The sequence below is a fragment of the Trematosphaeria pertusa genome (genome assembly GCF_010094035.1).
Source record: "Trematosphaeria pertusa strain CBS 122368 unplaced genomic scaffold BU26scaffold_7, whole genome shotgun sequence".
NCBI lineage: Eukaryota > Fungi > Ascomycota > Dothideomycetes > Pleosporales > Trematosphaeriaceae > Trematosphaeria > Trematosphaeria pertusa.
In genome coordinates, this window is record NW_022987218.1 from 845,248 (window position 1) to 872,320 (window position 27,073).

The 27,073-nt window shown below is 55.0% G+C and overlaps 15 protein-coding genes across 15 annotated transcripts; 6 read left to right on the forward strand and 9 right to left on the reverse strand.

Annotated features, from left to right (window-relative positions):
• Positions 1–414: 414 nt before the first annotated feature.
• BU26DRAFT_309124 (PTR2-domain-containing protein) lies at positions 415–2,788 on the reverse strand. Its single transcript, XM_033821895.1, has 4 exons — positions 2,309–2,788; positions 2,141–2,260; positions 1,339–2,088; positions 415–1,288 (listed from the first exon to the last, which is right to left on the reverse strand). The coding sequence occupies exons 1-4, from the start codon at positions 2,610–2,612 to the stop codon at positions 543–545; spliced, it is 1,920 nt and encodes a 639-aa protein (XP_033683946.1). The 5' UTR covers positions 2,613–2,788; the 3' UTR covers positions 415–542.
• A 564-nt stretch (positions 2,789–3,352) lies between these two features.
• On the forward strand, positions 3,353–4,332 carry BU26DRAFT_309095 (uncharacterized protein). The gene has a single exon (XM_033821894.1). It carries the CDS (start codon positions 3,515–3,517, stop codon positions 4,040–4,042), a length of 528 nt encoding a protein of 175 aa, XP_033683947.1. The 5' UTR covers positions 3,353–3,514; the 3' UTR covers positions 4,043–4,332.
• BU26DRAFT_484068 (uncharacterized protein) lies at positions 4,055–6,741 on the reverse strand. The gene is made up of 4 exons (XM_033825838.1): positions 6,397–6,741; positions 6,053–6,346; positions 4,627–5,994; positions 4,055–4,578 (listed from the first exon to the last, which is right to left on the reverse strand). The coding sequence occupies exons 1-4, from the start codon at positions 6,459–6,461 to the stop codon at positions 4,140–4,142; spliced, it is 2,166 nt and encodes a 721-aa protein (XP_033683948.1). The 5' UTR covers positions 6,462–6,741; the 3' UTR covers positions 4,055–4,139.
• An 11-nt stretch (positions 6,742–6,752) lies between these two features.
• BU26DRAFT_309073 (uncharacterized protein) lies at positions 6,753–7,644 on the reverse strand. Its single transcript, XM_033821893.1, has one exon. It carries the CDS (start codon positions 7,444–7,446, stop codon positions 6,838–6,840), a length of 609 nt encoding a protein of 202 aa, XP_033683949.1. The 5' UTR covers positions 7,447–7,644; the 3' UTR covers positions 6,753–6,837.
• Positions 7,645–8,334: 690 nt separating this feature from the next.
• Positions 8,335–9,116, forward strand: BU26DRAFT_519123 (uncharacterized protein). The gene is made up of 2 exons (XM_033828978.1): positions 8,335–8,442; positions 8,489–9,116. Exon 2 carries the CDS (start codon positions 8,496–8,498, stop codon positions 8,937–8,939), a length of 444 nt encoding a protein of 147 aa, XP_033683950.1. The 5' UTR covers positions 8,335–8,442; positions 8,489–8,495; the 3' UTR covers positions 8,940–9,116.
• Positions 9,088–9,726, reverse strand: BU26DRAFT_402999 (kinase-like protein; the record flags this gene model as incomplete). Its single annotated transcript, XM_033822823.1, has 1 exon — positions 9,088–9,726. A coding segment is annotated over one exon (639 nt), but the record flags the coding sequence as incomplete, so codon positions are not given.
• Positions 9,727–10,176: 450 nt separating this feature from the next.
• Positions 10,177–10,987, reverse strand: BU26DRAFT_519124 (uncharacterized protein). Its single transcript, XM_033828979.1, has one exon. The coding sequence runs from the start codon at positions 10,893–10,895 to the stop codon at positions 10,299–10,301; it is 597 nt and encodes a 198-aa protein (XP_033683952.1). The 5' UTR covers positions 10,896–10,987; the 3' UTR covers positions 10,177–10,298.
• A 772-nt stretch (positions 10,988–11,759) lies between these two features.
• Positions 11,760–12,493, reverse strand: BU26DRAFT_550823 (NAD-dependent epimerase/dehydratase; the record flags this gene model as incomplete). The annotated part of the gene is made up of 1 exon (XM_033832071.1): positions 11,760–12,493. Exon 1 carries the CDS (start codon positions 12,450–12,452, stop codon positions 11,760–11,762), a length of 693 nt encoding a protein of 230 aa, XP_033683953.1. The 5' UTR covers positions 12,453–12,493.
• Positions 12,494–12,849: 356 nt separating this feature from the next.
• Positions 12,850–14,511, reverse strand: BU26DRAFT_456726 (uncharacterized protein). The gene is made up of 2 exons (XM_033824921.1): positions 14,313–14,511; positions 12,850–14,218 (listed from the first exon to the last, which is right to left on the reverse strand). Exons 1-2 carry the CDS (start codon positions 14,387–14,389, stop codon positions 13,006–13,008), a joined length of 1,290 nt encoding a protein of 429 aa, XP_033683954.1. The 5' UTR covers positions 14,390–14,511; the 3' UTR covers positions 12,850–13,005.
• A 284-nt stretch (positions 14,512–14,795) lies between these two features.
• On the forward strand, positions 14,796–15,544 carry BU26DRAFT_530971 (glutathione S-transferase domain-containing protein; the record flags this gene model as incomplete). The annotated part of the gene is made up of 2 exons (XM_033830989.1): positions 14,796–14,924; positions 15,005–15,544. The coding sequence occupies 2 exons, from the start codon at positions 14,796–14,798 to the stop codon at positions 15,542–15,544; spliced, it is 669 nt and encodes a 222-aa protein (XP_033683955.1).
• A 996-nt stretch (positions 15,545–16,540) lies between these two features.
• On the forward strand, positions 16,541–17,720 carry BU26DRAFT_505068 (uncharacterized protein; the record flags this gene model as incomplete). The annotated part of the gene is made up of 3 exons (XM_033826822.1): positions 16,541–16,928; positions 17,018–17,221; positions 17,293–17,720. The coding sequence occupies 3 exons, from the start codon at positions 16,541–16,543 to the stop codon at positions 17,718–17,720; spliced, it is 1,020 nt and encodes a 339-aa protein (XP_033683956.1).
• A 90-nt stretch (positions 17,721–17,810) lies between these two features.
• On the reverse strand, positions 17,811–20,934 carry BU26DRAFT_519127 (PLP-dependent transferase). The gene is made up of 5 exons (XM_033828980.1): positions 20,522–20,934; positions 20,370–20,466; positions 18,969–20,320; positions 18,300–18,916; positions 17,811–18,250 (listed from the first exon to the last, which is right to left on the reverse strand). Exons 1-5 carry the CDS (start codon positions 20,713–20,715, stop codon positions 18,051–18,053), a joined length of 2,460 nt encoding a protein of 819 aa, XP_033683957.1. The 5' UTR covers positions 20,716–20,934; the 3' UTR covers positions 17,811–18,050.
• Positions 20,935–21,291: 357 nt separating this feature from the next.
• On the forward strand, positions 21,292–22,654 carry BU26DRAFT_530973 (PLP-dependent transferase; the record flags this gene model as incomplete). The annotated part of the gene is made up of 2 exons (XM_033830990.1): positions 21,292–22,069; positions 22,131–22,654. 2 exons carry the CDS (start codon positions 21,292–21,294, stop codon positions 22,652–22,654), a joined length of 1,302 nt encoding a protein of 433 aa, XP_033683958.1.
• On the reverse strand, positions 22,413–24,093 carry BU26DRAFT_484089 (biotin synthase). Its single transcript, XM_033825839.1, has 2 exons — positions 23,789–24,093; positions 22,413–23,741 (listed from the first exon to the last, which is right to left on the reverse strand). Exons 1-2 carry the CDS (start codon positions 24,038–24,040, stop codon positions 22,767–22,769), a joined length of 1,227 nt encoding a protein of 408 aa, XP_033683959.1. The 5' UTR covers positions 24,041–24,093; the 3' UTR covers positions 22,413–22,766.
• Positions 24,094–24,275: 182 nt separating this feature from the next.
• On the forward strand, positions 24,276–27,006 carry BU26DRAFT_519129 (Spc98 family protein). The gene has a single exon (XM_033828981.1). The coding sequence runs from the start codon at positions 24,401–24,403 to the stop codon at positions 26,696–26,698; it is 2,298 nt and encodes a 765-aa protein (XP_033683960.1). The 5' UTR covers positions 24,276–24,400; the 3' UTR covers positions 26,699–27,006.
• Positions 27,007–27,073: the final 67 nt, after the last annotated feature.

Below are 27,073 nucleotides of genomic sequence, written 5' to 3' on the forward strand. Positions count from 1 at the left end.
CGTTGCCATCGAAAAAGTGTCGTCGTCCCGCTGAGTGAGCAGATACAAAGTGCACGCGTGGACACGCCAGCCTGGAGTCCCTAACATTAGGCAACGCGTCGAGAATCTCGCCGACACGCCGAAGGAAGCCAGGACTTCGACGCGCGAGGGTAGAAACGCGTCCTCACGTGCCCCTCCCCTTACATAATCTAATCCGCGCCGAATTAGCGCTAGCGCTAGCGCTGGCTCCAGCGGAAGGCACGGAAAAAAAAAGCGGCACAGTCACAAAGACACCTTCAGAACCCATCTCATCTCAACTCATGCATTACGGTACTCTAGCAAGCAGGCAGAGCGGTAATCAGATAACAGTGGTATCTACCCATGCAAGCAAGCAAGCAAGCAAGCAAGTCCAACCCCCCACACGCCATGCCTCATCGCGCATTAATCGTGCAACCTTAGCTATATCAATCGGCATCTACATTGATTTACGATTTATATAAAGACTCCCGTATCCCGCGAAATGCGCACTCACGACAGCAAGCAAACCCTGCCGGGATGTTCCACTACACAGCCTTGGACGCATCCGAGTGGGAGTGGGAGTGCTCGTGCTCATGGCCGTGGCCGTGCTCCGAAGCAATGCTGTGCCGCCGGTCGCGACCGATGTAGTTGGAGTCGGGCAGCATGTTGAGGATATCCTCCTTCTTGTCCGTGGGGCGCTGGTGGAACCAGAAGAGGACGCCGCCGATGAAGGCTAGGATAGCGACGGTGGCGTAGTTCCAGATGAGCAGCGGGTCCTCGGAGAGCGAGACAAGAGCCTGGCCGATGGCGTTGGAGAAGGCGGACATGAAGTGCCAGTACGACGTAACGAGCGAGCGCATGTTCTTGGGCGCCTTGGTGAAGGCATACTCGAGGCCGGTGATGGAAGTAAAGATCTCGGAGAAGCCGATGAAGACGTAGGGTACGGTCTGTGCCCAGACGTTGATGGGCGAGGGGATCTTGCTGCCCTCGGCGTCCTTGCACGTGTTCATGTAGTGGCCGCAGGCGCCCTCCTTGTAGATGTAGTACTGGATGGTGGTGGCGCCGATCATGGCCAGGGAGGCGAGCATGAAGCCGAAGGCGATGCGCTTGATGGGCGTGAAGCGGATGTTGGCCTTGCGGAGCGCCGGGTACAGGAAGTTGTCGACAATGGGGATGAAGATGACGAGCGAGATGGGGTTCAGGTTGGTGATGACGTCGTTGGGGACGCCATTACGGGTCATAGTCGCGGCTTGCGAGGTCAGATTGTTGTTCATCTGGTTGTAGGCGAGCCCTGAGGGTAGGATTAGCACTGGTGCGTCTAACGTCCGGAGCACGACTTACAGTAAAGAGGGATCCAGGTGAAGCAAGAGCAGGCACGGAGACCACGAGCAACCTGATCAACCCAGGCGTCGTCGAACTCCATCCAAGACGGCCTGCTGTCGCCAAGCTTGCTAGGCTTGACGTCCTCCCAGAAATTCTCCGCCTTGAAGTTCCTGCGCGTCTGGACCGGGTTGATGGACCATTTGCCCTTCTGGGCCAAGGTCCACAGCTTGAATGCGCGGATGAGCACGGAGCCAGTGGGCGGGCTTCGGTGGTACTTGTTGCGGCAGAACCAGAGCACGGCCGGGCAGCAGCAGAAGAGGATGGTCGGCAGCAGGTAGGCGCACCAGAAACCTACGTACTTCTCGACGTAAACCATGCTGATCTGACCGGTCAGAGAACCGATGTTGATGAACATGTAGAAGTACAGAAAGATGCGCGAGAGGGTGATGTTGGGGTCGGAGATGACGCGTTCGCCGGTCTTGGGATCTTTGATGACTCGCGGCCTCGACTGCTTGTACTGCTCGGCAATGAGGGGCGAGATGTTCGCCTTGAATGCACCCGTTCCAAATCCGAGGACGATGACACCTAGGATGAAAGGCGCGATGGCCTTGCCGCTCGCGAGCACCGACGGCAGGGCCGAGATGATCAAGAGGATGTGGCCGAAGATGGAGAAGGCGATGGCAATGAAGATGGTGTTGAAGCGGCCGAGGTACTCGTCGGCGATGATGGCTCCAATGATGGGAGTAGTGTACGCCCAGAAAGAGTTGACTGCGGGGCGCATCAGAATCGCGCAGTTGCACGGCGGGCTCTCGAGACTTACAGGTGCCGATACCGAAAGACGCACGCTGGCCCATGTCCAAGGCTCCTGGCTGACCCTCCTCGCGGGGGTCCTTGCCCGTAGCGGAGCCAGGTGGAAGCGGCCATTGGATGAAGTTGGTGTCTAAACAGGGTTAGCGGATTCAACGTATCCGGAAAGTGGCCGTCTTACAGAGCACCTGGCAGCCGTAGTAGCCAAAACGCTCGCACAGCTCGACGAAGGCGATGGTGAAGGCCGTCCACGGGATCTTGCCCGAGACGCGCCGCAGGGTGGCCATGTCCTCCTCGGTCGGCTCCTCGCCCTCGAGATCGGCTTCGAATTCGACGACGGGCGCGAGCGCGAGGCTGTCGCTGGTGCTCGCGCGACCCAGATGGCCGAGCGCCTCCTTCTCGCCCACCTCGTAGATCGGGGTCGCGAGCTTGGGCTCGTTGCTCATGGCCATGTCGACCTGGTTCTGAGCGGCGGCGCCTGCCATGGTTGCTGGTGCGTGTCCGCGAGGGTGAGAGAGATGCGACACAGGCTGCTGGGGACGCGGTTCTTAAATAGATTAGGAGCGGGGAAGGGTGAAGGTCGCTGACCCCGGCGACGGGGGACACCGAATATAGTTATTATACTTTCTGGGAAACAGCGCAGCGGCAAAAGCGTACAGGCCGTGATAGCTGTTTCAAGCAGGTGAGTACCAGTGCGACGTTGCAATCAGGCTCGGCGTAGATCAGGCCTGGCGCGCCTGTGCAGCTGCTGCGTTATCGAAGGGCAGCGCGCCCATTGGCATCGTCAAGCCCGCTGGGCGCTGCTAAGGAATTGCAGCCAAGCATGGCGAATTGCTTCTAGACTTGGCGCGTGCGGCGATCACAGGGGGGCGCGGCCATTCGCCAGCAGCCCTTATCTGGACGTCGCGGCAGTATTGGGCGCTCTCGTATCGATCGCGGGGGGTGCTGGCAGGAAGCAGAGCGTTGAGGGACGGGCGAGCACGGCGTACCGTAGACTACTCGTGCGCTCGATGGGTGGAGGGTGAAGGGTGTTGGATCAACCCACCAACCACCAGACCTCATCGCGACCTGGGCTTGGCGCCGGCGGACGTGGCTTGGCGCGTCGCCCCTCCGTGCGCTCGCCTGCTCTCCAGTGTCTCCACACCACGAACGGGCGCTGTGCCTCTCCGCGATGGCTGCGGCGCCACACCCGAAGAGGCAGGTTGTAGGCCCGTCAGCCTCGGCATCGGCGCGCGCGCAGCCAATCGTGCGCGCGCCGCAGCAAGCTTCGCCGTTCAGACGGCGCCCGCCTTCTGGCCAGCTTCTCGAAAGATGCTTATCTCCTCACCTTTCTGGCTAAGCCGCCGACGTGGGTGGTTCCCTGCCCGTTCGCTGCGGGGCCCTGCGCATGCGGCGTTGGCGCCGTTTGGGGAAGCATGCATTTCTGCCCTCCGCGAATTGCTGTCGACGAGCCCGCGCCCCAAGCCCGCTGCTATGCGGTGCGCTGCGGCAATGCGGCAAAGGGAGCGCCAGGCCAGCGGGGCGTCGTCGACACCGACTGCTCGATGCAGCAACTGCGGAGGGCGCGTGCGAATCCGCTCCGTGTGCGACCAAGCCGTTAGCCGGCGTGGCAAGACAGCGTGCTTATCGCCGCCGCATCCTGCACCAGAAGCTTTCTAGAAGGTCGTCAGACGGGGTCAGCCCATGCTCACCTCTCGCTGTGTGGGTCGAGCCGCCCCCGCGAATGGCCGTTGACCAAGGCGAAGGTATGCTGTCTCGACCGGCACCCAGGAGAGATCATCGCGCGCCCCATGTAACCCAAGGCGCGATGCAGAGTTTTCCTCCCAAACACCGGGTTACGGGAGTGGAGAGCAAACCCATCAGCACGGCGCAGAGAGCCGGCAGCGCACCCGCCGGGCTGCCGCGCTGGGAATAGAGACGCGGTGGTGTAGAATCATTATCATTATGCTCTAGATCGCGTGGCAGCCGAGTCTATTCGGCGCACGCTGGAAACCCCCCGTACAACTTTTCACTCATTTGTCGACGGGCACGTCGTCCAGAGCCTGCCCCTTGGACCAGTGGTTGATCCAGTTGAAGATCTCCGCGTGCCAGAACAGCGAGTTCTCCGGATTCAGCACCCAGTGGTTCTCGTCCGGGAAGTTGAGGAAGCGCGAGGGGACGCCCTTCGACTGCAGGATATTGAAGAAAGCCAGGCCATCGCTCTCGGGCAGGCGGTAGTCCAGCGTATTGTGCACGATGAAGTGCGGCGTGCTCCAATTAGCCATGTGATTCATCGGGTTCCATTCCTCGTACGTCGCGTCAGGGTCGTAGATGCTGCCGTTGTAGTCATGCCGGATGAACCAGAGCTCCTCGGTGGCCCACGACGCCAGGGTGTTGGAAACACCGTCGTGCGTTACCAGGCACTTGAACTCTCGCCCGAGCTCGTGGCCTTGCACCCAGTTCATCATATACCTGCCGTCTGCTCAGTATTGCGCCCATGCCATGCGGGGCTGCACTTACCCTCCGTAGCTGGCGCCGGCCGCAATGCCGCTATCAGTGTCCACGAACGACAAATTCTCCTTCACATACTGCCACGCCAGCACGATGTCCTCGTACGGATAGCTGCCCCACTCGCCCTGAATGCCGTCGATCAGCTCCTGGCCGAACCCAGTGCTGCCCGTCGGGTTCGGCTCAACCACGACGTATCCCTGGTCGGCCCAGACCTGCGGGTTCCACCGCGTGCTCCAGACATTGGCGTTGGAACCCTGCGGGCCGCCGTGGACAATGTAGGCTAGCGGGTACGTCTCGTCCTCGGAAAAGTTGCTGGGCTTGATTACCAGTGAGAGCAATGGCTTGTCGTAGCCGGGGAGCGTGCCAGCGGTGTAGAACTCTGAGTACGTGTGCGGTCCGAGTCCAGCGAGCTCCTCGTCGACTTCCACGGCCGAGAAGAGGCTCGTCTGGGAACCGTCGGTCCCGAGGATATAGAAGTCCCTTGAGGTCCAGATTGCGTTGGAGGACACTAGTAGGGAAGAGTCGGGGAGAACGTAGAAGCCTGAGACGGAAGTAACAGCCGTCAAGTTCTCCGGGATAAAATCCTCTTCTGCTGAAAGAGGGATGTTGAAGGCGCGCTCAAGTGCATAGTCCTCTGCAGAGACATAGAGCGAGTCACAATCGGGCGCCCACTGGATTGAGTCGGGCCATCTGTCCCAGTTCGGCGCAAGCCCCTTCCAGTTGCTGGTGGACACTGTGCTGCCATCGGTGCTGACGTCGAGGAGGTACAGCTTCCAGCGATCAGACTCATAGTAGTCCTCGTCCTGCTGGATGTAGGCGAGCTTGGAGCTATCTGGGGCAAATGTGGGTATTCCGGAAGCGCCCTTGTGCCCAGCCTCGTCGGCTTCGCTACCAGGGCCATTGAAAGCCACAGCGGGCGAAGATCCATCAAAAGCACCGAGGTAGATGTAGCTCGCTGTATAGTTCGCCTTGTTCAGCTGCGGTGCCTTGCTGAGGAAAGCAAATATGGATCCATCGGGGCTGATATCGTAGTCGCCATCGCCACCAAACGGCTGGACGGGGCTTTCTGGTTGGGTCGCCGTGTAATTTATACCCTGCAAGAGGTTTCGCATTCCAGACTCAAGAGAGTAGCTCGAGCTCGCCGAAAGCACCCCGCCAAACACCGCGTATCGCTCCTTTGTCAGCCAGGTATCCCAATGCCGTGGGTAAATGTCCGCGTAGAATCGTCCTGAGTGTGATGGAGTTACCGCTGATTCCGGATTGTAAGCGGTACCGTTCGGATAGGCGAGGGAGTTCACGAGAAAATGCAAATCTCCGCTGGATGTGTTCGCGACCTTTAGTCCGGAGAAGGGTGCTTCCAATGATGCAACCAACGTACTGTGGAAGGCTTAGCCTCCACTCAACAATGCGTTCATTAGAACACAGTAATGCTTACCTGGAAGAAGGGTCCAAAATATCCCCAATCCAGAGCGTAACGCCGCCCGGCACTTCTTCATTGCTTCCATTGACGTAGATAATACCAGTCTCGGTACCGGGTAACCAGATGACTTCATTGACCTCGCTCGCGTTCAATCCGGAGTCCGTGATGTTGCCAGTCTCCAGATCAAGCAATTGCCACGCAGAAGATGAGGACTGCTCATCGAACGAATATTGCGAGTTCGAGAACAGCGCGAGTTTTCCGGACGGATTGGGGTCAGCTACACCGCGTCTGGGCGCGCTAATCGATTGTCTGCGATCCTGTCAGTGCCGAGTAGCGCAATTGAAGAGGGATCCACGCACTCTGGCGTGATCGCAAAGACTCTCGTAGCAGCCAATGCCGTCGCGACTCCCAAATAACGCGCCATACTCGGTGATGCGTTGCGGGAAGTCAATTGGAGCTATCCAGTGTCGAACAGCAGAATACGAAATAGTAAGGCCGCCGCGAACCTAGGCAGCATTTTGCCAGCGGGGTATTTGTAGTACATGGGCTTGCTCAATGCGATGATTCACGTCATGGAAGGCGTCGCGCGCTCACGCTGGTATCCTAGGAGGCTCTATTCCGGTGATGACAAAGATTGCCATGCGCCTGCCTCATCCGGCCTAAGTCGGGGGACCTGAGCTCGGGTGCGCTATTGGATCTCGCGGGATACGGCCTGGTGCGTGATTCTTCGGTATCGCATCGCCAGCTTCCCCGAGGTGGTGGATCGATAATTTAGCCTGCTTGGCGAAGCGGGACAAGTGCTACCTCACGTGCTCGGCGTATGCAGCTCGACGGCGCTTTCGATGCCAAGGTGCGGGCACGAGGCAATCGATAGCAAGAAGCGGAGCAAAAGACAAGGACTCTCCGTATTCTCTTGCTCGAAGACTGCGAGAGGCTGACGCGCTTCCTACTCCCGAGAGAGCTCCTTTCGTGGTTCTGCCGCTTTTCCGACCCCAGGAGTGCTGACGCTCGGCTGCATGGTTTCCCAGGCGTGGGATGTAATGAGCAGAGCAAGGTTCCCCTCTTCGTCCCATCCCAACACGGGGAGTGCGCGCAGTAGCCTGTTGTGGGTGTCGTACGATCTGTTCCTCCTCTGCAGATCCAGGAACGGTGATAACGACAACAAGGGCTCCCATGACGTGCGCCCTCTGAATCGCCTCTTGTACAGTTTGAAGTTGGCATGTACGGCATTCGGAGTGTACTGCAATCAAGAGGAAAATCCGGGTTCCCTTTACCTGCAAGTGGGTGGGAGGCGTGCTGTGGCAATCTTTCGCTCCATCCCGAGCGCGAAATTCGGTGGTGCGATTACCCAGCCCGAAATCCTTCAACACCCTTTGACTCTGCCAATTGTGATTATCAAGTGCTAGCATGGTGAGACTCAATGTGGTTTGTCTAGGGTTCAGACGGTCCCGAGTACAAGCCCAGCTCGGAAGATAGGTCCAGAACGATTCAATGGTGTTTGTGTCGTAAGTTAACTGCGCCGTCGTTATGTTAGATGTTTCCTTTATGGATGTGGATTTGGCGAAGTAAAACCATGCACGGCAGTAGGCGCGTAGGTGGGCGTCTGGAGAAATTGTAGGTGTCGCTGGCAGACTACTCCGGTTGCACTGAGGCGCCGTGCCGCACCCTGGGACTCATCGAAGCGGTTCGTTCAAAAAAGCAGACTAAAGAATTTATTTTCGAGAGATGTCTAGCCTGATCTTGTTAGCGTGATCACGTTTCTGGATGAATGTGCCTATGCCTCACCCTTTTGCTCCCGTCCTAAGTCATCCAAGACAATGATGAATTTAAGCGCTTTAGTTCGATACACTCGTGTTTCTAGTTTTTGTCCTATGCTTGATCAATTGGCTCTTTCTTTATAACATCTGTAGCAATCAAGCTTTTACTGCCTCAATAGAGCGACCTACATCAGGATCAGAAAGGCGAGTTTTCAGGAAAGAGCCATCCGCGCTTGTTGTCGCTGATATGTCCAACGGCGAGAAGATGAAGGGTACCATGGGCGCTTCGAGACGACATAAAGGGAAGAATTGCTGGAGATGTGTATGTAGAACACATAAACCTTTCAATTAACTCCTCCTACACTGTTCTTATAACCTGATCTTCTTCATTACTTCTGTTGGCGGAAGCCGCCATACGGCACCTGGCAGGAGGACTGGAGCCTATTGTTTACTGTTGAGGATCACGTGTTAATTACGTGATTGCGCTAGCCTAGTGTATATACTTATAGCTCTTAGCTTCTTACAAACTATAATGTTACACTCAACTTTCTACTTCAACAACTACAACCACGCTCGTTAGCGTTCAATTTCGATTCTATCCAAAGGAAAGGCTAGACGAGACAGGCTCCAAAAAGCAAGGCTCTGCCAGTAAGTTGTAGAAGGGAATTTGGAACGGGGGTCTCAATAACAATAGCATAGACATGTCATACAACCTCTCGGTCATCGTGTACGGTCCTGGTGATGATCCGAACCACCGCTCCCACTGGGCTTTCGCCTTCCATGCGCCCGGCTCCTCGGTCGGCAACATTCTCCATGTCACTCTTCTCGACCTCAACAAACTCGTCTATGCTTTCGAAAAGCGCAAAGGCGTCGAGGTTCAGTCTAAATCATCCGAAGGCTACTTTACCATCGCAACCTTGTCGCTAGAGCAGTATCAACGCGCGGATCGGATCATCAGTCAGGAGCCGGCTCCGAATAATGGGAAGGACAGGTGCCAAGATTGGGTGCAGAATTGTATCATTGCACTCGAGGTGGAAGAGATTGTTCCGCCAGGGACGAGCGAGTGGCTTGGAGGGTTGGTGGCACAGCCAGCGGCGACGGTGGCGAGTAAGACTGGGTCCCGCTGGGTGCGTACGGTTCGTTAGAGGCGCCTTGAGCATGGCTGTCAAGTACTGGATGATTTCGAGTAAGATATTCGACTCAAAAGCCACTGTATAATACAAGTGCTCGATCCAGCTCTTTCAGTATATGATACTCCGCCTTTGCATCATCGGGGAATACATTGTCGAGTAATTTGATCCATTCGGGTTGTCGAGCTCGTAGATTGGCCTCTAAATATTCTCGCCCTGATATGCTGAAGCCAGCTGAGCCCCAATCAACAATTGCCATAATTTTGCAGTTGCCATCGACTAGGATGTTGTCGAGGTGGAGGTCGCCATGAGAGAAAACCTTGGCGTCTTCTGTCAAAACTGAGATTTTGGCGACGATGCTATTTTCTGATTCCCCAAGTTGGCCTCCGGGACGAGAGTTGGTAAGAGCCTCGACTAGCCCTTGATTATATTCGGTTCTTGACTTGAAGGGACCGTATTGCTTGTCGTCGTGTGTTTTTAGACATAGGTGTGAGAAGAAGATGTCTGCGCTAGGTTGATTCCAAAGCGCGCCATAGAAGTTCCCGCGCATATCACGAAGCTCTGCCACGTATCCTCGAAGCTGATCTGCAACGTATGCCCTCTTATCGTCCGACAACGACGACCACATCTCTCCCAACTGCAGTCCTTCAGCTTTGGACATGTAGATGTACCCTGTTCCGTTTTTTTCGTACGCCTCGTATACTTCAGGTACGGGAATGGAAGAACGGCTGGACACGAATCGCATAGCCTCGGCTTCGGCCATCCTTACACCTCTCCCAACTTTCAAGATTGCACCTCTGTCCGGCACATGGAAGATTCTCGGTCCAACTTTGCGGGGAAAGAGGTCGATAGCATTCGGAGGGACTTCGTCTTCATCTTGCGCAGGTCCAGGCGGAGGAGAAGGCGGGTCGATCATTGTTGCTCTGAACGAAGAAGAGCGGCGGGGGAATTTGGCGCCTTGGATCGGAAGTCCCACGCTAGGAACGCATGGACCACGTCACGTGGATCCTCGACGCCCGGGCCTTCCCGAGGTCACCGCTGCTCTATTTTCGGGGTGATTCACCTCATCATTCGTCGATTATCGTTTCTCTGCATGAAGCTCCTATGCGCTTCTGCGGGCCGACTGAGGCCGTATAAAAGAACTTATGTACTATCTAAGATATTCTAGATGTTAGCGAAAGCAGCTACGCAGAGCATTGTTTACTACCTAGGTATTAAGAATCATGTGTAAATTACGTAACTGCGCTACTTACTAGTATATACTCAAGCTTTCTACTTAAGTTAATTTATCTCTCCCCCTTTCCCTCTCCTTCGTCGCCCATATGTCGTCTTTCCGGGCGTCCCTTCTAATGCACGGCGTTGCTTTTTCTGCACTCAGTGCTTGTAGCACACACTCATATCCATTTTAGTGTACTTCCAGACACATACAATGCTCCTCGGGATTATTTTCGGCGACATACTCCAACCCTCAACCTCAACTGGATAACAATGGACTAGCTCTTTTATCTCCTCGAGGTCAACTTTCTCCCAATATTTATCCATCCAAGCTTCTGTCGTGGCTGGGTTGACCTCAATCTTATGCCTTATCTTCACGGCGTTCTCGTACTCCTTACTGGCAACCCAGTCCCGCAGTTCCTCTAGCATGTAGAAGTCCGCTTCCGCCATCACCTTGTTATACAGCACGTAATCGAACCCCTTCTCGCATGTCCATAGCAATGGGTATGTGCTCGGTCGTCGCATGTAGTTCAAGACGATAGTGAAAACGTCCGGGTCAGCGTCGATGAAGACGGAGCCGTCAGGCAGCGTTTCCATGCCCTGCTCCCATCGCGTTATAAGGTTCTGGAAGTAGGGCGAGGTCTTGAGCGTAGATTTCGCGGTGAGGATGCGCCGGCCGGAGACGTTGAGCGTTATGAGGTCGGACGGGAGTGTGGCTTGCGTTGCGGGCTGCCCGTTGGGAGGATCTTGGTCCATGGTGTGGGAAGGATGATTGATGAGATTTGGGGGTCAAAGGACGCTAGAATGCAGTAGTGTATTCTTTTATTTCTCTGGTAGCGAGGTGCTAGTTGTGCGGTTCATGAGGCTCAGCCTTGGGGCTCGGACTGAGGGTCCACACGTGAAACCATACCCCGCGTTTTGTTTCAGCCTTGTTCTCGCCATCCACTTCATCACCACTATGAATTATTTTTAATCATCGCTCGAAGTGTATTATACGCTCTACTCGCTATAACCCCATCAATCCGACGATATCGGGAAGGTCGACTCCAAGAGGAGGCTCACCGAGTTTGGAATCGCTCGTCTCCCGTCCGGACTTCATCGCCAAAGCGAAATGGATTATCGCGTGTTTCCGATCGCTATGAGCCATTATAACGTGTGTATCTCACAGCAGAATCAGAGAAATGTTCGACTTCTTCTCCATTGAGCTGTCCGTCTGGCGAGAAGAACGTGCGCATTGTCCTCGGCCTAGACAGCCACGTTCCCGCCAGCAACGTGTGCGCAGTTATCAATTCGCTCGACCTCGTCATGAAGACGATGCGAGCATACTACATATACAGTACCAGCAAAAATGCACTATATTCTAAACTCTGTAGGCGGAAGGGGCATCATCAAAAGGTTTAGCGGTTTATAGCAACGTGTGAGGATGGCTTTTGTATGGACAGCTTTGGCACCAGCTCTGGTCGCTTTCTAGTAACTGGAGAACCGGAGGATTTCAACCTCTCAAATTCTGCTACCTACTGGTGCTCCTTTCACTAACTATGTCAGCGAATGGAGCTTCCAGATTTCTTCTGTCGCAGTGGTTCCCCAAGAATCGCGAATTCCACGACTTCCTCGGCGGCATCAATCCCTTACAACCACTGCGCTTTTGATGAAGAGTCCTTCGACTGCAACCTTGACCAGGAATCTCGACACACTAGAAACCCTCACGCTATCGGTCATGCGCATTCCGGCACCTTTGCTGCCCAGCGTCTGCACGTCCGCCTTCGTGTCGGTCGGCTTCTGCTTCGGATCGTCGAATTGCAGCCTCGAAGCCCTCACAAGAGTCCAATCCATCTTCGTCAACCGAATCTCCCTGTCTACGAGGTCGTGGTCCTCGAGCGCGTACTTGATGTTGGTCCACCCCATGAATGCCTTGGACAGCCACGGTAGGTTAGCCCATGAATCCCCGACGCCTGCTGTCGACATCACTACAATGCGATAAATGCCGGCATGCTCCAGAACCTCGCAGATATTGGCGCACGAGTCGGCCAGGAAGCGAGGAGGTGAGACCTGAGGGGCGAAAGGGTTGTCGGACTTGCGGACTGCGTTCAATGTGATGATCGCTGCAGAAGGTGTCAGGGAAGGCGCCGCGGAGAGAGCGCTTTTTATGTCGGACTTCGATAGTGGCGAGCCAGTGATGACTGTGAGGCCAGGACGAGGGGTGAGGCTGCCAGAGGTACGGACGAGGGCTACCGCTGTATGACCTTGGGAGAGTAATTCAGATACGACGTACTGGCCGGTCCGTCCAGTGGCGCCGAGGAGCAGGAAATGCATGATATTCGACGATGAGAGGTACCGTTGAGTACTCGTCTGGCTGAGCTTGTTTGGAGATGAGGAGGAGGCTTCGTTACAAAAGGGCGACGGGGTTGCGGATGCATTTATAGAGTTGAACACCATGGTCGGTGTGGGCCGGCCGATTCAGAGACAGTCAGCCGCTGATTGGTTTGTTCGGTCTGCATACTGCAAAAGGAAGCCGCATGCAATCTTATGCGCGCACGCCGACCGACTTATTCCTTCTCACTCTACCTTGAAATGCGCTCGGTGATGTAATTGAGGGTGTAAGAGCGTGATACATGAGTGAGACACAGAACTAATATTACTCTGTCCTCGACAGTCACTTTTATGTTCTTTTATTAACAAAGAACATTCTCACTTCAGCATTCAGAGTGTGAAGAGGTGTGCAGAGTCTTTGTCCAACAGCATTCGGTAGCGCCGCCAGCCTTCTCCGACTCGATTTGCTAGCTATGAAGTCCGCGGATTCCATTGATTATGAAAAGACAGGAATCAGATGCGTGGCTCGGAAAGATTGCGCCACTTGTCAAAAATGTCAGCGTCCTTTAGATCGCTCCCCTAGACCACTTCTAGTCCCACTGCACGTTCGATAAGCTTTAACTCTTTCACCCAAATTGCTAGCTATGCCCTGCAATCGGTCGTTCTCGGTCCGCAGTTCGGCATAAAGATCTGGTGAGGAGTCCAGTGCCCCCAAGAGAACGACTTTCAGTGTCTGATGGAAGAAGCGCATGAAAGACACGGAAAGAAGCTCAGGACCAGGAGGTTTGATCTCCGTTTGAACAAGTTCAAGGTCATTGAGCCATGATTCCAAGGAGTCCAGCAGAGATGCTTTCTCGGATAGTAGTCGAAGAGCGTTTTCTGCCGATTCGATATGCGACACTTTGCCGAGAAATTCAAGCGTCGATGCAGCGATCCTTGTAAGCTCTGTTCGCATGTCGGGTGCAATCGTGCGAAGATCGCGAGATTCAACAGGCTGTTGATGCGGCGAAATCAAACACACAGACGCCGTCGTCCCGCTTATATCGGCTGGTGCTGGAGGATCCGCGAACTTACATGGTGCAGCGAACAGCTTGATGATGAAAACATCTAGGAAGGGTAGCTGGCCCTGGTGTGCTGGCACCAATTTATTCGTGGCAACAAAATTCGGCCTTGCCCGATACTCGTGCATGATCCTGAGTCCTTGAATGATATGCTGGGCCATAGCAGCGTAATTCCCCCGCACTTGCTCAATGCTGATGAATAGCTGACAGCAAAGTAATGCCGACTTCAACCCGTTGGAGCCCGGAGACGACAAGCTAGACGCGAGACCCCCCAAAGCCACACAGTATTGCTGGAGGCCATAGTCATAGCTCGGGGTCTGCTGCGCGACAGACGCTGGAATGTCTCCGGACGTCTCGAGATCTTCCCGAAGAGCTCTGAGAGACGAGACTGCGTGTCGTATTGGCGGATCAGTCAAGCTGGCTTGGAGAACTTTCCTGGCTTCTTCATCACAGCCCAGCTTCACGTCGAACATGGTCTTGGTTGAGAAGTAACGATTGAGGAGGTCGATGTCCTGAGGGGCGATCTCAGTTAAGGTGGGCCGGATGGGTTGTAAACCAGCGCCAGACTTGATGCCGCCAGCATGAGCGTTGTTGATGGGTTGACTGATGTAAAATCTAAAGGGAGACTCGTAGCCGTCGCAAGTACGACCAGTGCCGACACATTTTTGGCAAAATGGCTTGTTCTCGTCGCATTTGACCTTCCTTATTCTATTGCTAAGTGAGCACATTCACTGCAGAGTTGACACTCCCGTGTAAATTCTCAGTCTCGGGATGAAGACCGGCGATAGGATTTGAGACTGACCTGCAGGTTGCGCAACCAGTTTTCACCTTGGTTCTACATTGGATGTTCCGTTTGCGGGCGACGAGGTTTCCGGCCATCGTTGGGCGGGGGATGGGACACTCACGCTTGTCGCGCAACACCCTACAGACGAGAGGAAGATTCGTAGCAAGCAAGAAATCCGAGCAGACAAATCAAATGATGCACCTTGATTTATCACCAGGACGAAGAGGCAGGTGAGTCGGTGTCGCTTCGTGTCAAGTGTGTTGAGGAGCAGGCGTCAGCGCTAGCCCGATCGGGTAGCGACAGCGAACCCACCAACCATATGTGCTGTAGAAAGGGCGGCGACTGACGCGATTGTCATAGCTCCGTTCTGAGGCCCAATCCTCTCGATCGACTTATATACTAAGTGACTGACCGAATCTCTCTCGAAAGGAGTACTTGAACATGTCGAAGCTCATCACGAACAGCCCTGGATTCGCGTCTAAACTACCGTACAGCTCGAAAATGCCAGCTTTTACTCTGTATGGCTCTCGCGGTTCAACCAACACCGATCGTGTCCGCCTGACTCTCGCCGAAGGTGGCTTCACGGATTACGAACTCGTGCTTCTCAACCTGCAAAAAGGGGAACAGAAGGTGAGTAAGCCGTTTCTCTTGGAAGACGTGGCGGCTCCTCGCGTGAGCAAATTGTATGCCGCTAACACCGTTGCACCCAGTCCGAAGAAAACATGAAACGCCACCCGTGGGGTAAAATACCCGTCATCACTTTCCCCGACGAGTTCACTCTCTACGAGAGTCGCGCAATCTGCAAATACCTCGCGAGAAAGTACTCCTTCCCACTTCTACCACCGGACTCCAACGTCGAAGCTGCGGCGCTGTTTGACCAAGCGCAGTCCGTAGAAATACTCTACTTCGCCGAGCCAGCAGGTAGAATCGCATTTGAGAAATATGCCAAAAAATTCATGGGGCTGCCTCCCGATGACGCCGTGGTCTCAGATGCACTGCGGTCGGTCGAGATGTTTTTCGACGTGGCGGAATGTCTCTTACAACACAACGACTACATGGCTGGAAAGAACTTCACTCTCACGGATATCTACTACATTCCGCTGATCCAAAGACTTTTCGCGTGCGGGTACGGAGACGTCATCCTCAATCGCAAAGCAGTGAGTGCTTGGTGGGACCGCTGCATGGTTAGGCCAGCCATACAGAAGATGTTAGCCGCTGACAAGGAGGCTGCGGCTGCTGCTCGTAAATAGGATAGAAATCAATCTGAAGAGGAATATAGTTGCACTAAGACAACCGCGGCGCGGCATCCAACTCTTGATGATCCGCTCCAATGTGTACATTACCACCGCGTTCGCTTGCGCCTCCAACCTCTTACAGACGGAAGTATTTGAGAGTATATGACAGCAAACATTGCTTACTAAAAAAGTGCTAGCTCTATACCATTTGTTAGCAGATATATAAGTCGTCATAACTGAAAGAGCAGAAGGATTGATCCTTTTGCTCCCGAAACCATATTATGCCCTACTCACCGCAAGCCATCCAGAAAAGCAGCAGCTCCCAGAAACCTCTACAATGGCTGTCAAAGCCGTGGCAATGTGCAAGATGCTTCCGTGACCGTTGGGGGCTTGCTGGCGTCGGCGAAGCGGGTGATTGGGGAGAAAGTATGGACAGGAGTCGACGACGGACGACAGAGGCCGCTGTAAAGATGAGCTATGCAAAGTTTGCCAAAGGCGATCAGGACACTGTCATTAAATTCTTGGTGAGTGCCTTGTTCGGAGAGGGCTACGGAGGACACTTGAAATCCTCGACAATGAGGTATTGCATATTCCGCAAATGAAGGAGAGCGCAGTCTTGGAGGTCGTTACAAGATTGCGAGGCCAGGTACGCTAAGCTAATCAATGGGGGCGGAAATTCAGGCTTCGCAACCTGAATATGAAAGGAGTGAACGAGAGACAGACGGTGGAGTGGCAGATCCGGTAGCTTTAGGAGAACTGGGTTAGGATCTAGTGTACCTTTCCAGCTTGAAGTAGAGGTACATTGGGCAACCAAACTGGGAAGATAAGCACAGAGTGAAGGGGAAGAGAGAGAAGAGACTCGAGGCTACAGTGCTCCCTTGTGACGTGGGTAGCGTATCCTTTCCCAGAGGACTCCAGCCCTCTCATTCAAAGGAACCCACTTTGCTCTCGCACTCCCTCCCTCGCCTTCAACCATCAACGACGCCCGCCATTCCCATCAACTACTCAACCATGGCGCGCTTCCTCTATCTGACAGCCCTTGCCGTTGGCTCACTAGCCCTCAACCGCCCTTGCGTACTGCCCCGCCCCTCCATCAACGATACTCTTCCTGGAGTCAAGGCCTCGAACGACATGTTCGCGCCCGGCGCTGGCGGGCCCGTGCCATGGCCGCGCGATCGCGACAGCAAAATGGTAGTGATTTCATACTGCTATGAGACCGAGCAGGCGCGTAACAAGATCCACGAGCGGTTCGAACAGGTTGCTATCAAAGACTGGGCAGATGCCCTTGGTGGCGAACCGTCCAAGACCACGGGATATGCGCTCAAGTACAAGGAGCGGACAAATGCGGACGGGAAACCTGCGTATTGCTATCAGCACGGCGGGTCAAACGGGCAGGACTGTAAGTTGTCCTCGGGATGACGGCGGGCTGATTGTGGGGCTACTACAGCGAGATGACGGTTTGGACTTTGCACTGAGCGACGTTTCCAGGGAATGAGCATCTCGAATTAGACACCCTAGCCATCGACTACCAGGACGAACCATTTGCAGCTTCTGCCTCTGTCGGCTTTCTCTCAGACAAGAAGACTGCGCGCCTGAACCGGTTCGTCATAGGCCGCAATGCCATTGATCCGAACTACGTCCACGAGCTTGGACACGTGCTGGGGCAATCTCACGAGCATCAGCGACCGGATCGTACGTTGCGCACCCTTGCTCCACTTCACGCCAGGAAAACACTATGCATGAAGCTAACGTACCCTCCGCAGGCGACGACTACGTCAAATTCGAGTGCGAGAATCTCGCCGACTTCGAGGAGACCTGGGACCGGGTCAAAAACGAGCCGGACATGACCAAGAAGCGGCTCTGCGAGGACATGGGCACGGCATGGGAATACGGCTTCTCGAGCACGGCTTTCATCAAGGGCGAGGGCATCCGACACATGCCCGACGGCATCGATTTGTCTTGGCCCATCTACGGGGGCTCCGACTATGATCTCAAGTCGGTCATGCACTTCGGTTCCACGACGGGTTCGAAGAGCGGGTGCACGGTGGATAAGATCGACAACTGTGCTTTGCGGAAGCTGAAGACGAATGGGGACCCGAATGGTGGGTATGAGGTTATACACGATAATAATAGGCCGTCGCAGGGGGATGTTGAGTGGGTCAAGAGTGTGTATCCGTGGACGAAAGACTGAGTGGTGGAGATGTAGTGGAGGAGTGGCGGAGTAAAACTTAGGGTTGGGATAGGTACATATCCGCCTATATGGACTTAGAACGGGTATAGTACTACATCTCGTAGATAAGCTACATCGAATAGAAAAAACTGCTGGCTAACATCTTTTGCTGCTGCACATCACCCATATGCAAAAATTAGGACTCGTGATTTACTTATTCATCCCAAAGTTCTCCACAATGCTTTACTCAACTAAATCAACCCACGTTTTCTTAGTTGGTATACCCTCAGTACCATTTACTACCCACTGAAATGTGTACACCCCAAGCCCCGCTACCAGAACTTCCCCTCTTTAGTCCCCGTCCACAACCTTCGCATTCAGCTTCTGTAGCAACGCATCTTCGACCGCCACTAAGTGACCCGGCTTCGACGTCATGCTCGCCATAAGGTAGATGACATTTCCTAGCACACGAGAGTGCACGCTGACCCTTGTGTTGGAGACGTCATTGAGAAGCGCATCGCGCAGCCCAATGGCGGCGTTGGATGTGTATCCTACGTGCGATCAGTATCTATGCTGAGAATGGGATAATATGCCACATACCCGATCCAGACTTATCAGTCAACGACACAACGAGCACCGAACCGATAGCGAAAACATGGTCCACGCGTGGATGATGCGAGAGCTCCGTAACATACTTCTTACTCCACATGCTCCAAATAGAATCCTGTGCCGGCGCTCTCATGGTCAATTTCTCTTCCCATTCACTGCTTCCGTTCGCGTCAGCCACCGCCCAATTCCTCTGGTATCCTCGCCACGCATAACCCCCACCCAACTCCCTCATCGCGTCTAAACTCTTATTCGCGACATGACAGCCGATCGGATGCGCGGTGTAGCTATGGCCATGCAGCAAGGCGTCTGCCTTTTCGTCGCCCCAGAAGGCTTGGAAGATGCTTTCGCTGGCGAGCGTCACACTTAGCGGGAGAAGACCGCCGGTTAGTAGTTTAGCGTGGATGGAGATGTCAGGGTGGACTTGAAGGAAGGAGGCGGAGCTAAAGCGGCCGAGGCGGTAGAGGCCAGTGAAGACTTCGTCGAAGAGGACCGGGACTCCGGTCCAGGTATGAGGATCTTCTTCTAACGCTGTGGATGTGGGTGAGGCGGGAGACGCGAAGGGGTAGTTGCGAACTACTTGGACGAGGCTTCGTTGGAAGAGTGGGTCTCTGGAGGGGCCGATCAGCTTTTATCGTGTGACGGCAAGGAGCATAGACTTACACGAAGATCATGCCACCGGCACCGAGGATGATGGGTTCCATGACCAGGGCGCCGAACTTCCTTCTCTGCTCTTTGACAATCTTATCCAGGAGACTCTCAATATACTTCTCGTACCGTGGGGAACGACCCCTTTTCTCAAAGTCGAATACTTCATCTAAGCTCCCGAAGTACTGCGCGGGGCCGAATTCTTCCTCCATGCCCGCTGGTGACTCAATGAGCCACTTTCCTTTCCTCATCTTGACCGTTGGAAAGTCAAACCAATGGCCTCGGCCTCGGTACCAATCAACCTTCTTGTTATAGACGCAAGGTTCAGATGCGTCCATGGCGCCGATCGTATCGCCATGGTAGCTCCCTTTGAGGCCTAGGATTCCAATATCTTCCTTTGAGCCATCCCAATCGTACCGCTTGCACGCCGCTCTGAGAGCCATCTTGATGCCTACTTCGGCAGCTGTGCTGCCATCGTCGCTGTAGAAGCATTTCGTTAGCCGAGGGTTCTCGAGGCCCACTAGAAGCCGTTCTGCAAGAGTGATTGCTGGCTCGTGGGTAGCGCCGGCGAACATGACGTGGCCGTACCGTCCAGCGGCATACGCTGCGGCAAGGGATAGCTGTGGGTTTCCGTGGCCGAGGCCTTGTGTCCACCAGGATGCCGAGCCATCGAAAGCCGGATAGAGCAGCGGAACTTCACCCACGTGGTCCACGCTGTTCATGGATCTTCCAGTGTGCTTGGTCTGGAAGTAATCGCCGTATGCGGAGTCGAAGACTAGGATATCATCCGCCTTTTCGATGCTTTTGTGCTGTGTGAAGGGATGCCATATCGATTTCTTCGTACGGCGGGCGAGATTATTCATACTCGCGAGACGCTCGATATGCCGATCAATGATCCGTCTAGCCACTTTGAACATGCGCCCTTGCCTGCTCCACGTATCGTAGTAACCTCTCATCGCCTCTTTTTCTTCTATCTCTGATAGGCCCACCAGATCCGGGATCCAGGGAAGCTCGAATGCGAGGATGCCCATCTTGTCGAAGTGCCCTTGGAGATACTGGGAATTCTCGTATTTCCCACCGTCATCGAAACATATGACGGCGTCAATGTCGTAGCCGCGGATGATGAGCGACTCTGCTGCTGATATGGTGGACGCGATACCTCCAAGTCGATGGTCGCCGACGAGAACGACCGGCAACCGCATCGGCCGGAAGATGTCAGCTTGGGGAGTTCCCGAAGGGCCTGGGCTTAAGACACCTCCTGCTGTTTCTATGATGGCGACGCCCATGTGCCCTCGCGCCATGGAGTACGCTCGAGCGTCATTCTTAAGCTTAGCGTAGAGACGTTGGTTGAGATGATCGTCGCTGGGCTTGAGATTTGTCAACGATAGCTAACATCAATAGGAGAATAAAACTGACGATATGGTCGGCGCTGCGAGCCGCAACATGCGGGCTCACAGGATCCCTGAATTTGAAAAGCGTCGATACGGACAGCCCGGTGTACTTTCGGACGTACCTAGACTCCTTAGCCCCGACATTGCCATTGCGAGCTGTGCACAGCGACAACAGACCTATCATCAGCCTCGCCCGCCGGCCCAGTAGAGACAGGTTTAATATAGTGTAGGCTCCATCTCGTGCGACCAGCCCTCTTCACGAAGTGCGCGCCGAGGAGTGTGGAAAAGACGGTCTTCCCAACGCCCGTGTTCGCGCCATAGACCTGGACTGCGATAAGATTCTGCCACAGTCCAGCAGGTACTCTCGACATTGAACACGAAGGCTCTGACGACGATACAATTGGAGGTCTGGACCCAGATCGGAGGTTCTGGTGTTGAGGGGGTTCGTTTAAACTGGCTTTTTGGGTCGCCGGAAGCACTAGTCTCACTTTGGCTTAGTAAGTTCCTGTTCCTGAAAGGCAAGATGTCCGTCCGATCTGAGCGTTATCGTCACCCGCAGTTATTCGATTACGATCTAGATCAATTTATACTTGTCTAATCTTCGGCAGACTTAAAACGAAAACCCTCCACTTGAAGGTGTAGTCAATGAATCCCAGTCTGCGGCTGACTGATCTGTTGAGCGCGCTAACCACATCCATGCAAGACAAAAAGATCCCTGTCCATCGACCTTCCCCTCCCCCAGATTCTTCCCACGAAGCCATTGAGCCTCATCTGACCCGGTACGACAGGCCTCTTGAGGTCCGCTATGTAACCTGAGCCAAATTCCCCCATCCGCCGTCTATCTCGTCAGCTCCCCGCCACAAAAACCTCCAGCCCTCCGCAAACCGCGTCCGCCAAACCCCAAGTCCTCCACGCCAAATTGTGGTAGCTCAAGCAAGCACAGCACCATGTCAAAAGACCCCGGTCCATCCCTCCTAGAAACCAAACTCCGCACCCTCCTCTCCCGACGCCTCACAGCCTCTACCCTGCGCACCCTAACCCTCAACCCCCCCACCAGCACCGACTTCTCCAGCAACGACTTCCTCTCCCTCTCCACCAACAGCTCCCTCAAACGCGCCTACCACCAGGAACTTCTGACCTCGAACCTGCCGCTCGGAAGCGGGGGCTCGCGCCTGCTCGACGGCAACTCCGCGTACGCGGAAACGCTAGAGAGGGAAATCTGCGCCTTCCACAGCGCCGAGGCGGGACTGCTGTTCAACTCCGGCTTCGATGCGAATGCGGGGTTTTTCGCGTGCGTGCCGCAGCCGGGGGATGTTGTTGTGCATGATGAGCTGATCCATGCGAGTGTGCATGATGGGATGAGGTTGAGTCGGGCGGGGAAGAGGGTGGCGTTCCGGCATAATTGCGTTGGGGATCTGAGGAGAGTGTTTCAAGAGCTGATGGGAGAGGATGGACTGGGGGATAGGTTAAGAGCGGGGGAGTGTCATGTTTTCGTCGCTGTGGAGGCGGTTTATAGCATGGATGGCGATTTAGCGCCGCTGTGTGCCATCGTCGAGACGGTCGAAGACGTTCTACCGAAAGGAGCGGGCTATGTGGTTGTCGACGAGGCGCACGCAACGGGCGTACTGGGACCGCTTGGACGAGGTCTAGTCTGCGAATTAAGGCTGGAACGGCGGGTCTTTGCGCGCTTGCATACGTTTGGCAAGGCACTGGGTTGTAACGGCGGTGAGCTTTGATATCTCCTTCTATATACATTACGCAGCGACGTTAGATTGACACTAAACAGCAATTATACTCGGCTCTCCAGTGCTCCGACACTACCTGATCAACTACGCCCGGCCCCTTATATACACGACCTTCCTGTCCTATCCCGCGCTAGCGGCAATACGCACCTCCTATTTGTTTCTCGCTCAAGGACGCACGGTGTCGCTAGCGGCGCACTTACGCTCCCTCATTCAAGCCCTGTTCGCGGAGTTGAACGCTGTCCGCACGGCTAATTTCAATGAGCTGCTGAGGGTCCCTCTAGAGCGCCCAAAGTCGCCAATATTTTCCATCCAGCTGGACGACCCTAAGGCGCTGGCTAAGTACCTACAAGACAAGGGCATGATGGTAAGGGCTGTGGTACCGCCGACCGTTCCTGAAGGCACGTCTAGAGTTAGAGTTTGCCTGCATGCAGGGAACACGGTGGAGGAGATTCGGAGGTTAGTGGGTACGATGGAGGAATGGTGCGCAAGAAGAGCGCAGAGCTCAGAGGCGGAGACGACAAAAAGGGTGGGCAAGGAAGATGGCGTTCTATACGCGCGTCTATAAGGGTTGATGTATATATCGCGCGGGCATTACCCCGCCTGAAGGCCTCTAGAGGGCGATGGAGACGCTAATCATCCGACCCTCTGGTGTTTGAGCATAGACGGCATCCCGATTCTCATATGCTAGCCGGTGTAGTCTGTTCTGCTGACGTGAGTGCTTCCCCGATACTCGCTTCGCTTTTGGCTTCAGCAATCTCTTGCTGACCCCCGATTGTCTCGTGGCTCTCCATTGGCCTTAGGCCCCACCTATCAAACATGGCCTTGTCCTCTTCCCACCCGTTGCAGGCCGTCGTCAGCATCTTCTCCCCAGTGAAGACAGCGTTGGCGCCTGCCATGAAGCACATCATCTGCTTCTCTTCGCGCATGGTATGTCGACCCGCTGCCAGACGGATGATGGTGGTTGGCAGGACGAGCCGCGCGGTGGCAATTGTGCGGAGAATAGCGTCGAAGGCGATCGCTTTGCTTTCGCCCAGCGGCGTGCCTTTGATGGGTACAAGGGCGTTGACCGGGAAAGACTCGGGGTGCGATGGGAGGGTAGCAACCGTGTGGATGAGGCCGACGTGGTCCTGCGGTTTCTCACCCAGTCCGAGAATGCCGCCTGTGCAGACGTGGATGCCAGCATTCTGCACGTTGTTGATAGTGGCCAGTCGCTCATCATACGTCCGCGTAGTGATGACGCTCGGATAATGCTCCCTGGAGGTATCTACGTTGTGGTTATAGGCCGTCAGGCCGGCATCCTTGAGCTCCTTTGCCTGCTCGGCGTCAATCATGCCCAGTGTCACGCAGGCCTCCATGCCCATTGCGCGCACGCCCTTGACCATTTCCTTGACGTTCTTCAGGTTTGTCTTCCGACCGCGCATGTCTCGCCACGCGGCGCCCATGCAGAAGCGGGAGCTGCCATTCTCCTTTGCGACCCGGGCGGCTTCGAGGACGGAGGCGACGTCGACCATCTTGCTGGCTTTGAGGCCGGTGTTGTAGCGGGACGACTGGGCGCAGTAGCTGCAGTCCTCGCTGCAGCCGCCGGTTTTGATGTTCATGAGAGTGCACATCTGGATCGCGGCGGGGTTGTGGAAGCGGCGGTGGACCGTGGCCTGCGAATATGAGTCGCGGGCGCGAGGGGAGTTGTGCGTGTACGTACCGCAGCATACGTGAGGTTGATCAGGGGCGTGTTGTAGAGCTCAGAGATCTCCTCCTTCGTCCAGTTCGTCCTCGGGGCTGCTGCCTGCACCGCATCGTGAAAGACAGACGAGCTCGGGGCTGGCGGTGGGGTCTGTTGAGCGGCCGGGTTGATGGGAGTGTCGAGAACGGTGCTGAACGGGCGGGAGACGTGCTGTGGGCGGCAGAGGGCAGGCACAAGGCCAATTGGCCTCACGAGGGCTCTGTGGGCCATGCTTCAAGCGAGTGACTGCAAAAATGGAGTGGGAGTGGGAGGCTGCATCGTGGCTTCGGCCGCTCAACAACATGCGGGTCGGCGGTTTTGCAGGGACAGCACCGTGTTAATGATGTCGCTGTGATTGGCCGATGGGCGATCCCGCTTGCACTTTCTGGTCTTAGCGCGGGGCATGCCTTGGCGAGTTCGGCTGTTTATGCTCGTGACTACGCGTTTCACAATCCGACCCGACACGCATAACTTCAGCCCGCGCCATGTCCTCATGTGTCGCTTCGAGATCCTGAGCCTCCTTCTCGTCTTCTTTCAGAAACGAAGCCCGCGCCCGCGGCCGTCGAACAGCGGCGGCACCCCACCGCGGCCATGCTCCACGAAATACTCCTCTCGCTCTCCGGCCACCCCTCCGCGCTCTTCGATGCCCAGCCGGGCCATTCGCACGTGACTTCGACGCCCATCGCGCTGCTTTCGCCGCCCGAAGCTGAGCTGCTGTCTTCCCTGGGCCATCTGTCGCGTCTGCATCGCCGGACCCGCGATCATGTCACCCGAATAGCTGCTTCCCATCCCTCCACCGTGTGCAGGGCAGTAGCCGCAGCCATCACCTCTTACCATCTGGACAAGTTCCAACGCCAGATTTTGGACGTTGAGAGCCGCATTCTGAAACAGGATGCCTCCACTGTGGGCGCGTACAACATCGTGCCCCTGGCCGGAATTGTTGGCGAATTCTCCGAATGGGTTAGGCTGATGGAATGGTTGTGGGACATCAGCAGCTTCATCATGTCTCCCGAAGTTCCCAAAAAGGCCGAGCAAACCGATCAAAGGGCGTCTTCTGGGGCTGGACTTATCGACAAGCTACGGACAGAATCACAGACCGGTTATCCTGATCTTGAAGAGGCGGCCCTCCATCTTGGGACCGTTGCGGAGACCTCGTGGCTACGACAGCTCTCCACGTGGCTACTATACGGTCGCCTGCCTTCATTTGGGGCAACCGACTTTTTCATCGGCGATGACCACGATGAGGACCTCTCTTTCGCTGTGAACCACAAACTGTTGCCAAAGTACGTGACACGTCAGACCGCCGCTTCTATACTGTTCATTGGAAAGTCCCTCAATCAGATTCGGTCCTTGCCATCGTCATCCAGTACGCTGAGTGGGTCGTCTTCTACTGTCTCGGAGCTTGAGCTGCTACCAGTACATGTTCGCCATCTTTCTGAGGTGACGGCTCCTATATCCTCGGCAAAGCTCTCAGAAGCAGTCGCAAATATCCGGTTGTCTCTCTCGCGGAATCTTCTTCAGCATCTTCTGCCTCGCGATAAGATCGTGGAGATCCTCACCGTCTTGCATCAGTTCTTCCTGCTGGGCCGAGGAGAATTTCCAATGGCGTTGATAGCGGAAGCAGATGAAAGGATACACTCCCGTCATCGGAACCCACTGCAGACCAAGTCTAGCCAAGGCATTCAAGGGATACTGCTGAAAGAGGCCGAGATCAACCATACATTAGCGCGTTCGTTCTCTGTGCTCTCGACGTTGAGTGGCGAAGACGATCATACAGATGATATCCTGGATGTTGCAATGGACATCCTTCATCTCTCTGTCCAAGACCGAGCAAGCCATCGACCCGGGACGCCCGGCCGCGCCAGGGACTCCGCTGCCATTCTTCCCCAGATTGCCATCGTGGCATTTGACGACCTGTTGTTGGCCGTACCAACGTCTCTAACTATGGATATAAGGTCGCCGCTAGATCTTTTCATGACGAAGGCGGATCTCGATGTCTATTCGGCTATTAATGCATACCTCCTTGCGCTGCGCCGCGCTCATCTCCATATAGTGCAGCTTTGGCGCCAGAGTTCCATCCGCAGAGTCCACCCAGGCCCTCCTGATTATAGATACAGCAACTCGCCCCATGGCATGGCTGTATTGGGGAGGCGTCGCGAGCGGAATAACACACGGACTCGGTACCTGCGGCCGGTCTGGGCGACGTGCGCAGCAGCGATTTTCTTTCTCTCTGAGAGCGAGGCTTACTTCCAAGGGGAGGTAGTCCAGGAGTCTTTCAGACACTTCTTACACTGGGTCGAGCATCCTGAGCGCGACTCTTCTACCACTTCCACCAGTACAAGCACCAATCTGGAACCCCAACCTTCCAGTGGCTCTACTCGCTCACAACAGTCCACCATAACCCCAGAAGCACAACACCATGATCCCGAAGCCCTCTCTCTCGCCCATCGCCATTTCTTGACCTCGGTAACATACTCCCTCCTCCTCACCGACCCTTCGTTTCCAAGGACCCTCCGCACCCTCTTCACGCACGTCGATGAACTCGTCGCCTACATCACGCGCTTGCAGACCATTCACCAAAATCTTGACCTGGAGGAGGATGAAGGCTTCGAAGACTTCAGCCATAACTACAAGCAAGAGGAGAAAGATGTGAGCTTAGAGCTTGATAGGGCCAGGAGAAGACTAGATTCGGATCTGAAGGCACTGATGGAGCGCCTGAGGGAGATCGACTCCGAGAGAGTGGGTACGGGTGGTTGGGAGGCTATAAGAGAGTATGGTAGCGTGGAGGGGAGGTATGAACCCTTGAGGGTAGGTGGGGTGGATCGATTGCTGATGAAGCTGGATTGGGGCGGAGAGGATGAAGAGGAGGAGAATGAGGATCTCATATAGTTAATTACATGAAGAGTTATCCGGAACGCTGCCTGCAGGCGACCGAGTCTTGAGGCTTTGGGGGGAAATCCCAATGCCGGATGTCCGGCTCGAAGTTGCTCGAAATCCTTCAAGAAGCAGAATGCAGAGCGCAAATTCCTAATAATGCAGAGTAGGAGAATGAATGTGAGATTGCAGAATGCTGAGGTGAGGAAGAGGAAGCTTGTGGGATGATGAGTGCGACACATTCCGCCTCCGGGCCAAGCACCGAGTCAACACTGCGCGGGGTTGTATATTACCCCCGGCTTAACCCAAATTTTCAATCGAAGTCGTAATTGGACTTTGGTAACACGCTTGAAGTTCTTCAGGCTGGTCTTTTCAGCGTCTATGTGCAGT

Coding starts and splice junctions, on each gene's coding strand:
- BU26DRAFT_309124 (XM_033821895.1), bottom strand. CDS start 2,612: ATGGCAGGCGCCGCCGCTCAGAACCAGGTCGACATGGCCATGAGCAAC. Junction 2,089..2,140: donor GTCTTTCGGTATCGGCACCT/GTAAGTCTCGAG, acceptor TGCGCCCCGCAG/TCAACTCTTTCTGGGCGTAC. Junction 1,289..1,338: donor CACCTGGATCCCTCTTTACT/GTAAGTCGTGCT, acceptor TCCTACCCTCAG/GGCTCGCCTACAACCAGATG.
- BU26DRAFT_309095 (XM_033821894.1), top strand. CDS start 3,515: ATGCGGCGTTGGCGCCGTTTGGGGAAGCATGCATTTCTGCCCTCCGCG.
- BU26DRAFT_484068 (XM_033825838.1), bottom strand. CDS start 6,461: ATGGCGCGTTATTTGGGAGTCGCGACGGCATTGGCTGCTACGAGAGTC. Junction 6,347..6,396: donor GTCTTTGCGATCACGCCAGA/GTGCGTGGATCC, acceptor ACAGGATCGCAG/ACAATCGATTAGCGCGCCCA. Junction 4,579..4,626: donor GCCGGCGCCAGCTACGGAGG/GTAAGTGCAGCC, acceptor AGCAGACGGCAG/GTATATGATGAACTGGGTGC.
- BU26DRAFT_309073 (XM_033821893.1), bottom strand. CDS start 7,446: ATGCTAGCACTTGATAATCACAATTGGCAGAGTCAAAGGGTGTTGAAG.
- BU26DRAFT_519123 (XM_033828978.1), top strand. CDS start 8,496: ATGTCATACAACCTCTCGGTCATCGTGTACGGTCCTGGTGATGATCCG.
- BU26DRAFT_519124 (XM_033828979.1), bottom strand. CDS start 10,895: ATGGACCAAGATCCTCCCAACGGGCAGCCCGCAACGCAAGCCACACTC.
- BU26DRAFT_456726 (XM_033824921.1), bottom strand. CDS start 14,389: ATGGCCGGAAACCTCGTCGCCCGCAAACGGAACATCCAATGTAGAACC. Junction 14,219..14,312: donor ACTGGTTGCGCAACCTGCAG/GTCAGTCTCAAA, acceptor ACTTAGCAATAG/AATAAGGAAGGTCAAATGCG.
- BU26DRAFT_519127 (XM_033828980.1), bottom strand. CDS start 20,715: ATGTCGAGAGTACCTGCTGGACTGTGGCAGAATCTTATCGCAGTCCAG. Junction 20,467..20,521: donor GCGGGCGAGGCTGATGATAG/GTCTGTTGTCGC, acceptor TAAGGAGTCTAG/GTACGTCCGAAAGTACACCG. Junction 18,251..18,299: donor GACTGATAAGTCTGGATCGG/GTATGTGGCATA, acceptor GATCGCACGTAG/GATACACATCCAACGCCGCC.
- BU26DRAFT_484089 (XM_033825839.1), bottom strand. CDS start 24,040: ATGGCCCACAGAGCCCTCGTGAGGCCAATTGGCCTTGTGCCTGCCCTC. Junction 23,742..23,788: donor TCAACCTCACGTATGCTGCG/GTACGTACACGC, acceptor TCATATTCGCAG/GCCACGGTCCACCGCCGCTT.
- BU26DRAFT_519129 (XM_033828981.1), top strand. CDS start 24,401: ATGCTCCACGAAATACTCCTCTCGCTCTCCGGCCACCCCTCCGCGCTC.